This window comes from Gouania willdenowi, chromosome 16, assembly GCF_900634775.1.
Source record: "Gouania willdenowi chromosome 16, fGouWil2.1, whole genome shotgun sequence".
Classification (NCBI taxonomy): domain Eukaryota; kingdom Metazoa; phylum Chordata; class Actinopteri; order Blenniiformes; family Gobiesocidae; genus Gouania; species Gouania willdenowi.
Window position 1 is genome coordinate 37,052,554 of NC_041059.1, and position 12,570 is coordinate 37,065,123.

The 12,570-nt window shown below is 39.0% G+C and overlaps 1 protein-coding gene across 2 annotated transcripts in view; it reads left to right on the forward strand.

Moving 5' to 3' along the window:
- ascc3 (activating signal cointegrator 1 complex subunit 3) overlaps positions 1 to 5,204 on the forward strand; it is a 370,966-nt gene extending 365,762 nt beyond the window's left edge. For both annotated transcript variants that reach the window (XM_028470288.1, XM_028470287.1), the window contains exons 40-42: positions 1,860 to 2,066; positions 2,180 to 2,355; positions 3,776 to 5,204. In XM_028470288.1, coding sequence (XP_028326089.1) covers positions 1,860 to 2,066; positions 2,180 to 2,355; positions 3,776 to 3,923 — 531 coding nt within the window. In that variant the 3' untranslated portion in view covers positions 3,924 to 5,204. The remainder of the gene's footprint in view (positions 1 to 1,859; positions 2,067 to 2,179; positions 2,356 to 3,775) is intronic.
- The last annotated feature ends 7,366 nt before the right edge of the window (positions 5,205 to 12,570 follow it).

Genomic DNA, 12,570 nt, shown 5'->3' on the forward strand with positions numbered 1-12,570 from the left:
TAGTTTATCAAGGGATTCTTTTGACAATGAAATATAAAAGGAAAATAATACAGTATTTGTCTACAGTCCCATTTTGTAAAATAAATCATGAGAGAATCGTATCGTGAACCCAGTATCGTGAATCGAATCGTATCGGGAGTTGAGTGAATCATTACATCCCTAGTTAATATACATTTACAGTCATTTATCATTCAATGTACATATTACATTTATAGGTCACATAAAGCTAATCAAACCTAATTAATTATATTCAGTAGCTATAATTATACATCATTAGACATCTACAGCTGTTTAGTTTAGTTTAGAGCATTCTACTGTATGTCACCATGGCCCTGTATATCACAGTACTGATACTTCTTCTTCTTTGTTTTAGGTAGAGTTTAGTTTATTAGTTGATTTGACAGGGACAATGTAGAAAATACATTAATCTTACAAAAAGATACTTTGTACCAGATTTAGCTCAGGCTAATTTCCATCTGCAGTCCCCGGGCAGGTGCACACAGTATTAAAACATTACTTTACAAATAACTGTCAGTAGTAATAACAAATACATGCAATATTAGCTGAACAGTAATCGTTTCAAATAATTAGATGCTTTATTTTCAAGAGACCATCACAGCCTAAAATCTGTACAACGTAATAAAAAGCGTTTGCTACAATATTACATTTGTAAAATGTTTGTGTGCTGATGCTGACACAGCTGGTTATCGAGGGTATATTTCTTTAAGTTTTGAGCGAAATGATTCCGATCAGTTTCAGACTGTCAGAGAGTTGATTGTTTAATGGTTTTATATGAAAAGGTAGAGGATCTTTTCAGAATGGCATAGTTTCTGTGAGAGCGAGATGTTTGGGTCGTTTGTTCACAGTAGAGTTTTATGAATTTTTTACATTGGGGTGGAGCAGTATTATTTTGAACCGGGTTCTTAGATTTGTATATCGAATTAGATTATCCAAACTTAATATTTTATATCTACTGAGATTATTGCAGTGATGATAGCGAAGGGTTTTCTGCCGAGCACTTTTAACGCCTGATTATAGACCGATCTGAGTGGTTTCATTGGCCTGAGACCAACAGGACAAACAGTAAGTGATGTGTGGAGAGATCATGGCATTAAAGTACATGAAAGATGCTTCAGTTGTCAAACTATTCCTAATGTGTCTGTGAAGATATTATATTTAATGGAATTCTTTTAATATGCTTTTTAAAGCGCAGAGTTTGGTCCAAATGGACACCTACATATTTTATCTCTCACGATGTTAATTTTTTGTCCATTAACATAGATTTTAAGCATATCTTTAGTTTTATTGGACCTGGTGAAATACATTCCAACTGTATTTTTTTAAATATTTTGTGTCCAGCAAACATATTTAAGCCAGTTACTTATTTTGTTCATGGCTGAGGACAATTTAGTCGCTACTTGCTCCATATCCCTCTCATGTACGCAGATGACCGCATCGTCTGTGTACATGATGATGTCTATGTCTGTGCACACAGCCAGAAATCATTGGTGTAGATGTTGAACAACAAGGGTCCCAGAATTGCTCCTTGTGGGATCCCAGTTGTGCAGGGCTTCAGTGAGGACAAGACATTATTTACCCTCACACATTGCATCTGATTTGAGAGATATGATTGTGTCCATTGCAATGTCTCCATAGACAGATTATACTGAGAAAGCTTAGACAGGAAGACACTGTGGTCTACCATGTTAAAGGCTCAAAGACACCCACCCTCTGTTCAAGTTGGCCTTTAATCGTATTCTGTGCAGTTTGCACTAAAGGACTAAAGTTATTAACCATTTAACCCATGTGCTGTGACTCCACCCACATTTCAGCATCAGTGCTTTGTGTCCCCACCCTAGGCCTGGTTCTTTCTCAGCCACCTCCCAGTCCTGGAGGTGCAGATGAGTGTGAAGGGCTGGTGGGAGGAGAGCCAGGAGCAGACGGAGCGCCCCCTACCTGCAGCTGGAGCCAAGCTCAGGGACAAGAGCAGCTGGTTAGACGTGCACGCTGACCAGGAGTACGTGCTGCAGGTGTCCCTGAGACGCATCAACCAGGGTCAGCAGAAGGTCAGTACCAGGACGACGACCAGGCCTCCACCGAAAGCTGGCAGAGAAGCTAACATCATCTCCTGTGTGTTCCACAAGCACTGATCTGTGTGTGTCTGTGTGTGTGGTTCCAGAGGAAACAGGACAGTAAGGCTCAGGCTCCCAGGTTCCCTAAGGCCAAGGACGAGGGCTGGTTCCTCATCGTAGGTGAAGTGGAGCGCAGAGAGCTGCTGGCAGTCAAACGTGTCGGATATGTACGGAACCGCACCGTCGTGTCTGTGGCCTTCTACACTCCAGAACACACTGGGAAGTAAGATGAATACACACACACACACACACACACACAGCAGGTGGGCAGTCAGTGAGGAAATAGTAGGAACTTAGTTTATTTTTCAGTTTTCTTTGATTGTTAGTGAGTGTTTGTGAGTTTTGGCACCTGATTGGACAAACTCTGGGACTCCGCCTTCTTCTCATTCTTCTTTATTAAAACGTCCCTTTGGAGCACGAGCAGTAATTATTCATCCAAAATGTTTTACATTAAAATGTGGTTTGAGGTTTTCTAATACAACGATGCTCAATCACACAGCTGTGCACTCACTGCTGAGGTCAGACTAGTGTTAAAATAAAGTCACGTCACTCTGTAGTTGTTCGACACAGTCACAGACACAGTCACAGACACAGTCACAGACACAGACACAGACACAGACACAGACACAGTCACAGACACAGTCACAGACACAGTCACAGACACAGACACAGACACAGTCACAGTCACAGACACAGTCACAGACACAGTCACAGACACAGTAAAGCAATTACGTACAAGATTATTGATTGGTTCATCATTAAGGGATCTAAGGTATGAGCTTATTTGATTTAATTGTGATATGTATTTTGTTGTTTAATGTATGTTAAGTTTAGTATTAGGAGAGAAAAAAGACCTTTTATTCATACATTTTTTGAAAATTTTGCACTTTTGTCAAAATCAGATGTTTGCAACTTTCTGTCCTTGTTCCAGAAAATAGGCCTCAAAAAAGTGACCTGACTGAGGATATATTTAATATATGGACATTTATTATAAGCACATACAGTATAATTAAAGGCCTATTGAATATAAGGATATTGACTGTCTTAAAGGGATCTTCCACTGTTTTTACAAATGTGGCCTAAAACCTTTGAAATGTTCTTATTAGTAGATCTATGCCTAACAAAACACATTATTTTGCACCATATTCGTTTTGTTAACTTTTAAAAAAGGGACTAGTTTACCCTTTTACGACCTGTGCGCCGCCATCTTCAAATCAGGTGATTAATGACGTGGTTAGCCCGTTAGCCTATTGCGTTTTATAATGTGAAGCATACAGGATACATTAGCAGCTTTTTCAGTCTTCATTCCAATAGAACACAATGGGTTAACAAAGGCCTAACCACGTCATCAATGATGTCATTTCAACATGGCGGCACAAAGGGTAGTTTTAGTTTTAAAAGTTAATAAAACAAAATGGTGCAAAATAATGCGTTTTGTTAAGACATTTCAAAGGTTTTAGGCCATATTTGTAAAAACAGAGGAGGATCCCTTTAAGACACAATAAATGAATAAATCATATTTCATATAAACACTAGTTAGACATGCTTCCTCCACAGGTCCACCTGAGAGATGGAACAGAGTAAAGCTGGTCATTACATACACATGTGAACCTTGCACTGCGTGTACTGCTTTCTGTTTCCAGGTGTATCTACACCCTCTACCTGATGAGTGACAGTTACCTGGGCCTGGACCAACAGTACGACATCCACCTGAACGTCACACCTGCCAGCGTCGCTGCACAGGTCAACACTGAGGTGTCGGAGCAGCCACTCGCCGCTAGCCTCTGTTAGCCACGCACCATTAGCCTCAGTCGCAGCAGTAGGTGGGTGGGATCGCCCCATTCTACTCCGTGCCTTAGAATGTATGAGAGGAGAGATATTCAAACTTTAAGAACCAAAATAAAAAAGGTTTGATCAAACTAAAGAACACATAATCGTAGGTGAGATATTTTCCTCTCCCAACATCACACATTTCTCCTCATATCAATAATTGGACTCGAGGATGGAAAGTAGTTTGCAGACTGTATTAATTGTTCTGGGTGTTAATGCACTTTACGTTGGTCAACATTTGTTTTCAGTCACTGAAGGATCTTCATAATGTTTGTTCTATCATCTTTGAACTGGCCTTAAACAAACCCAACACACGCTGAAAATCATTCCCTCATGTTTTGTAAAAGCTTGGAATAATAAAGCAGAGACTCTGATTGTTATTGATTGAATCAAACTTTATTTATTTTGTTCATTTCATGCACAAAACAACATGATGTGCTTCACAGTCAAAAACAATCTCCCAGTGAAAACGTGTGATTATCCCAAATATCACATTTTACCCTCTGGCTCAATCTGACCCCAGAAAATGATTTTCAGAAAATTGTTGACCAAGTTTGTGTGTCAGGCACGTTGTTTATTTGTTGAATACATAAATAAGCCTCTGACGGTGAAACCTTGACCTGTTCTCTAGCGCCACCATCAGGACAAACTTTTAAAGGGGAAGTATTTTAAAAAAAATCACTTTATAATGGTTTTACTACAGTGATAAACATTCATTTAGCCTCATTCAGAGGAAAAAGTTCAGGGAGGGAGCAGTTAGAGTTAATATAAGGGAATGATCAACATCCCACAGTGATGGACCAGTGAGATTAGAACCACTAGTCCCTTTATCCACAGATAATATATCTACGTTCAGTATATAGATAATCCAGTACATAGATAGTCTAGTATAGATGAGGGATTCTTTATTCTTCCCACAAAGGGAAATTTGCATTTCAGTTACATTCCCGTCCAAGAAACATGAAGACAATCACATGTGACATGGGAGGATAGGAGCGGAGAGAACTGTGGGTCACCACTAAGGCAGCACCCCTTAGATGAGAAGTGGAAAAACATACAGTATATACATGTTTATAGATAATCCGAAGCACAGTGGGAGCGCTCACAGTCAGTTCCACTTTTAGTAGACGTTATACCGCCTTGTATCGCCTTTGACATGATCTGACATGTTTGTGACTCAATGAGACGCAGCGGTTGAACAAAACAATGGACTATCACCTTAAATGGACTATTTCTGTGGTTATAAAAGGTGAGGATGACAAGAAAGTGATGTAGCAGCTCTGGTGAGTGTTTGAAACATCTGGAACATCTGACTGACTCTGCTGCTGATGTGATAAACGCACACCGTGGAGCAGCGTTTGTTGGACTCACAATCACAATAGCTGCTTAAATATCCATGTGTTTTACTGTAATGTGCAGTTTTTTTTAGCTGAAAACAATAACAAGTGTGTGGATAGCAAAAGAAAATCACTATGGTGATCACCCTCTCCTACAGATACGCCCACTCATGTATATGCATGAAGGTCCCAAAAACAGCCTGTTTTTAGAAGAGTCATTAAAGTGACTTTTCAGAGGCTAAAACTCCAGGAAACAGGTGAGTTTGGGAAAATAAACCTCAAATACTACGTTGTTGGTGTTAATAGAACAAATGGAGATGGGTGAAAAATAACCTGGACCTTTGAAATAGAATTAATGACCACAAGAGTGTGGACCCTATTGGTTGTGGTGATGATGTGACTTTTTCTGCACCATAAACCCCCACCCCCCACCCCCCCTTTTCTGTAATTCGGGCTTAGGACCGGAAGTGCCAGAGTTATTTTTTTCATTAATTGTTTTTTGTGTGTGCGTGTGTGTGGTTTTACATGTTTGAAAATGTATGGTATAATTGTAATTGAAATATCTGTTGCTTTTGTAAGCGTAATTAAATTGTAATTGAGTTAAGATAATTGACTTTGTAATTGCTAGTGCCATGAAAATTCTATTAAAATTGTCAATTATAAATTAACGCAAGACTGTGGAACCATGTTACAACTCATAAATATAGTTATTGATTATTAAAATGTATTTTATATCAAGCTTTCCCACATTTTACCATTTAAAAAATAAACAAATTGAGGGGTACACTGACAAAAAAAAGATTAGTCTATATTTTCATTACATAGTTATGTGATATATATTTGTTTTTAGTGTATTTTACAGCTGATTTAGAACCTTTTATCAACAGAGATGCTAATAGAAAGCTAACACAAGAGGAAAGTTCACTTTTATTTGGTTATTTATTTCAGGCTCAGTAATTGTGATTCATTTTTATTGAACTTTACTAATTTATAATTCTAATTGACTTTCTGAGGATGAAAAAAAAATTGTAATTTAATTGGAATAGGAATAAATGCTCGTAACTTAATCGGAATTTAATTGTAAGTGATCATGGGTAAATGAAACAGTAATTATAACAGAAAAATGTAATTAAACCCATCAAAGGAACTGAAAGATTACCTTAAAAAATGTAAAAGAACTGATCGATGTAATAAATAAACCTCACACATGGTGAGATAATGAAGAGTTCTCAGTCAGAGGCTGAGATTGTCCTGTACTGTATAACAAAGACAAAAACACATTATTTAACAACAAACAGAGATGATGTAAAGTGTTTGATTTATTTTTTACTTTCAGTTAGTTAAAAAAAAATCAGTTTCAAAACTCAATGTAAATAAAGTTTCCTTTCCTGGTATCTCCTCTGCTGGACACTTTATTATTTAACTTCTAGGACAAAGAAAGTCAACATTCTATCCTGAAACTAAGAAATATTTGATATTTTTTATATAACTAGTGAAAAACTAATAAACAACAAAAGATTATAAGACACAGAGCTGAGCTACAATGTAAAGGATTTTCAATATCAATGAGTGGTGAAATAACTCAAAGTTGGGTCCAAAATAAAAAGTTACATAAAGAAAAATAGTTTTATATCCCAAGAAAGATTAACCTTTATACTGTAAATTAAAACAGATTATATTTTTCTTACATTGTCACATGCAGTTATGGGCCAATAAAAGTGGTGAAAAAAAGTGTTTTTTTGGATTTCAATAGCGCATCACCCGAGAACCAATGCATATACAGGTAAAAGCCAGTAAATTAGAATATTTAGAAAAACTTGATTTATTTCAGTAATTGCATTCAAAAGGTGTAACATGTACATTATATTTATTCATTGCACACAGACTGATGCATTCAAATGTTTATTTCATTTAATTGTGATGATTTGAAGCGGCAACAAATGAAAATCCAAAATTCCGTGTGTCACAAAATTAGAATATTACTTAAGGCTGATACAAAAAAGGGATTTTTAGAAATGTTGGCCAACTGAAAAGTATGAAAATGAAAAATATGAGCATGTACAATACTCAATACTTGGTTGGAGCTCCTTTTGCCTCAATTACTGCGTTAATGCGGCGTGGCATGGAGTCCATGAGTTTCTGGCACTGCTCGGGTGTTATGAGAGACCAGGTTGCCCTGATAGTGGCCTTCAACTCTTCTGCGTTTTTGGGTCTGGCATTCTGCATCTTCCTTTTCACAATACCCCACAGATTTTCTATGGGGCTAAGGTCAGGGGAGTTGGCTGGCCAATTTAGAACAGAAATACCATGGTCCGTAAACCAGGCACGGGTAGATTTTGCGCTGTGTGCAGGCGCCAAGTCCTGTTGGAACTTGAAATCCCCATCTCCATAGAGCAGGTCAGCAGCAGGAAGCATGAAGTGCTCTAAAACTTGCTGGTATACGGCTGCGTTGACCCTGGATCTCAGGAAACAGAGTGGACCGACACCAGCAGATGACATGGCACCCCAAACCATCACTGATGGTGGAAACTTTACACTAGACTTCAGGCAACGTGGATCCTGTGCCTCTCCTGTCCTCCTCCAGTCCTCCTCCAGACTCTGGGACCTCGATTTCCAAAGGAAATGCAAAATTTGCTTTCGTCAGAAAACATGACTTTGGACCACTCAGCAGCAGTCCAGCTCTTTTTTTCCTTAGCCCAGGTGAGACGCTTTTCGCGCTGTTTCTTGGTCAACAGTGGCTTCCTGCTGCTGACCTGCTCTATGGAGATGGGGATTTCAAGTTCCAACAGGACTTGGCGCCTGCACACAGCGCAAAATCTACCCGTGCCTGGTTTACGGACCATGGTATTTCTGTTCTAAATTGGCCAGCCAACTCCCCTGACCTTAGCCCCATAGAAAATCTGTGGGGTATTGTGAAAAGGAAGATGCAGAATGCCAGACCCAAAAACGCAGAAGAGTTGAAGGCCACTATCAGGGCAACCTGGGCTCTCATAACACCCGAGCAGTGCCAGAAACTCATGGACTCCATGCCACGCCGCATTAACGCAGTAATTGAGGCAAAAGGAGCTCCAACCAAGTATTGAGTATTGTACATGCTCATATTTTTCATTTTCATACTTTTCAGTTGGCCAACATTTCTAAAAATCCCTTTTTTGTATCAGCCTTAAGTAATATTCTAATTTTGTGACACACGGAATTTTGGATTTTCATTTGTTGCCGCTTCAAATCATCAAAATTAAATGAAATAAACATTTGAATGCATCAGTCTGTGTGCAATGAATAAATATAATGTACAAGTTACACCTTTTGAATGCAATTACTGAAATAAATCAAGTTTTTCTAAATATTCTAATTTACTGGCTTTTACCTGTATGTGACTAATCATTAGTGATGTGAACAGTCTATGTACATAGCTCTATGCTGATTAAATTACAGGGAGCTGAGACATATGTAAAGTAGTTTACTGAAGGCACAAACATGTTCCAGACACAAACCCACACTTTTTTCCAATTTTGAGGAGCTGTCATGTCCACCAGATAGAATGTATAGCAGATATTTTTATATATTATAATAGAGTAAATGGAGCTGTATTAGTGTACCACAGTTTACATTACATTACATTACAAGCAATAATCTACACATACCCCCCCCCCCTTCACTAAATTGTCCATATGTCCAAGAATATTTTAAAAAGTTTTTTTTAGATCAAAGTGCGTTGGGCCTTTAGTTTTCAATGACGTGGAATGACCCAATACTGATTCTGGACCAGTATCAAAAACAGAATATCTCTGATCTTTGATGAAATTAAAAAAATATATATCTTGGTTCATAACTGACTGATCTTTATGAAATTTAACTCAGTATTTCCACAGATGATCAGGATTGAACATTTTATGTGTCCATACATTGTGTCCTACTGTATGGTTATTATTGGGCTATAAATGTGTTCTAAGTCTTTAAAGCATTTTAGTTCATGGGCCAAATACAGACCAGAGTCACAGGTTTTATGCAGGAAAAACAGCAATTTCAACATTAATGTGCTCTAGTTTGCACTACCAGGGATAAGTTACGTATCTATATATATATACACACAATATACCATCTGCCAGCGTGGGTCCTTGGGCAAGATCCTTCACGCTACTGCCTACCTCATACAATGATGAGAGACAATGAAATGAATGACACGCTGGCTCAGACGTCGCCCGGCCAAACAAGGTCTGCATCAGGTGCTGGGGAACCAGAGCACCTTGATGAAAAATGGGCTACTGGAACAAGACTGAAATGGGCAAGGTGCGAAAATGGGGCTCTGTTGGAATGCTACTACTCCAGTAACCCTAGTCAGAAGGGCTACATGCATAGGATGTGGGAGAAATAGTTATTACGAAACCCACAGTCCAAACTCATGGCAAAACACCTAGTAACTCAGTGTTCCAACATCCACAAAAGGCAACTGCTATCACAACTTGAGATTGACGAGGTACAACACCAATGCTATGGCAAGGTGGAGCCATGCGGCCAGGTCAGAGCGGAGTTAGCACCAACCCCCCCTCCAGAGATTGGGAACGAAACCGCAATCACGCTGAACAAGGCAGCGACTGACCTGAAAATGAAGATCATGGCAAAAATGTCCAGCAGGCAACCACGAAGCTAACTACAGAGGCTAAGTGAAGTACCACCAGAAAGTGAATGCAGCTCTGAGAGCAATATCTACATCAACCATCACTGAAACCAATGAGCTGATATACTCCACAGCAGCAGTGATCCTAGAGACACTTGGCTATCGTAAGAGCAACCATGAGATGAAGTACCCACCATGGAAAAGAAGGCTGGAGGCTAACATCAAGGCAGCGTGGAGAGAAGTGAGTCAATTGACAGAGGCCCTGAAAGGTGCAATGAAAAAGCAAGTACCCAAAAGGTACAGCCAGATGCCCATACCTGAAGCATTGGAAACTGCCAAACAAATGCTCCAAGCCTTGGCCAGCCGCCTAAAGAGATACATGAGAGACAATGAAGCCAGACGAATAAATCGTCTGTTCGCAACTCAACCAGTGAAAGTGTACGCTCAGTGGCAGGGGAGCAATAGCAGAGCAGACCCACCAAGGCTGGATACTGAACAGTACTGAAAAGGCATATGGGAGAAGGAGGCAACACACAATAGTGAGAGAAGACCACAACAACCGCCCTGAACAGAATCCAGTCATCGTCACAGTGGCAGACATCCAAGAAAGAGTCTCAGGTATGAAAACCTGGAAAGCACCAGGCCCTGCCTACCTCATATAATGATACACGCCTACTGGCTAAAGAAACTCATGGCACTCCATGAGCGCTTGGCAGCATAAATGAACCAGCTGCTGAGAGATGGGAATCACCCTGAATGGTTAACCAAAGGACACAATCCTGATCCTGAAGGATCCCTCAAAGGGTACAGCCGCATCCAACTATCGGCCAATAACCTGCCTCTCCACAACATGGAAGCTCATGTCTGGCATCATAGCGGCTATATTATTCCAGTATTTCCATTCAAAAAGTGAAACATGTATATTATATTCATTCATTTCACACAGACTGATATAATTCAAATGTTTATTTCTTTTAATTTAATTGATTACAACTGACAAATAATGAAAACCCCAAATTCAGTATGTCGGAAAATTAGAATATTCCTTAAGAACGATCCAAAAAAAAGATTTCTAGAAATGTTAGCCAACTGAAAAGTATGAACATGAAAAGTATGAGCATGTACAGTATGAACATGTACACAAAGTACACAATAATCCATAGATTTGTTATGGGGTTAAGGTCAGGTGAATTTATTGGTCAATCAAGAACAGGGATACAATGGTCCTTAAACCAGGTACTGGTAGTTTTGGCACCGTGTGCAGGTGCCAAGTCCTGTTGGATAATGAAATCTGCATCTCCATAAAGTTGGTCAGCAGCAGGAAGTATGAAGTTCTTATCATATCTGGTCATATCTCGCCTGGGGTGGGAGGGACCAAGACTGACTATTTGTTCATTTTCCTCTTTCTCTCTCTCTCTCTCTCTCTCTCTCTCTCTCTAAGCACCCCCTGTAGTGCCATCACGTACACGTACCCCCATTTGAGAAGCACTGCTCTAAAGGGCCAGATTTGGCCCTCATACTGTAAAGTGTGAATAATCCAGAGATAAGTGAGGTCATGTGCTGCTCACTTTGAATGTGGAATAAAGTGAGAGTATGTGAAGAAAAGCCACAGATTGTGAGAGAGCAGCAGTGAGTGACATACAGTGAGGTTTGTGGTCAGGGTTTGTGCCTCTACAGCACAAAAACAAGCTTTGTATCTGCTTTGAAACCTTCAAACCACAGGAAATCATTCCAGCTTGATGTTTTCTCATAAGTGTTGCCACATGCAGAGAGATAAAAATACACCACGCTACCTCATCCTGATGTTTCCTGGTAGATCAGCAGGACAAACTCTATAGGATCATCTGCTATGTCTAGTGCAGAAGTGGGCAACTGGTGGCCCTCAGTCTAATTTTGTGTGGCCACTCAAAATAAATGCACAAAATGACTCTGAAAACACCCAAAATGACAGAAATATACAACAAAAAGGAAAACAGCAATACACTAAAATGACTCATAACACACAAAACAACAAAAAATATGCTAATTGTCACAAAACCGTGACGCACAAAACAGAAAAAGTACATGAAATACACAAAACACCAACAAAGTGCATATAATGACAACAAAAATGATAGAAGAACCCACAAAACCACAACAAAAATTCACAAACGACAACAAAAAGACAGAAAAACACATTAAAGTCACATAAAATTACAAAAAATTCCATAAAACACACAAAACAATAAAAATACATAAAACGTACAAAAATTAGAGGAAAACCCCATAAAATCACAACAAAAATTCACAAATGACAAAAAATTAAAGAAAAACACATTAAAGTCACATCAAATCACAACAAAAATTACATTAAACATAAAAAACAACAAAAATAACAAAACACCTTTTGTTCTGTCCTGTATCAATGTTCATTAGCTCAGGGGTTCCCAACTTTGGGGTAAGAACCCCATTTGGGGTCGTGAGACACTGGGAGAGGGTCGCCAGATGTCTTCAAAAAACTAAGAATTTATTTTTCAACAATTTGAGCCCACTTTTGCTTTTTTTTTTTTTTTACCCATTATTCTACAACTACACCAAACTTTCCATATTTTAACCTATTTTCATCACTTTTTCTTGCCATAATTTTGCTCTTTTTAATACATTTTTGCTACAT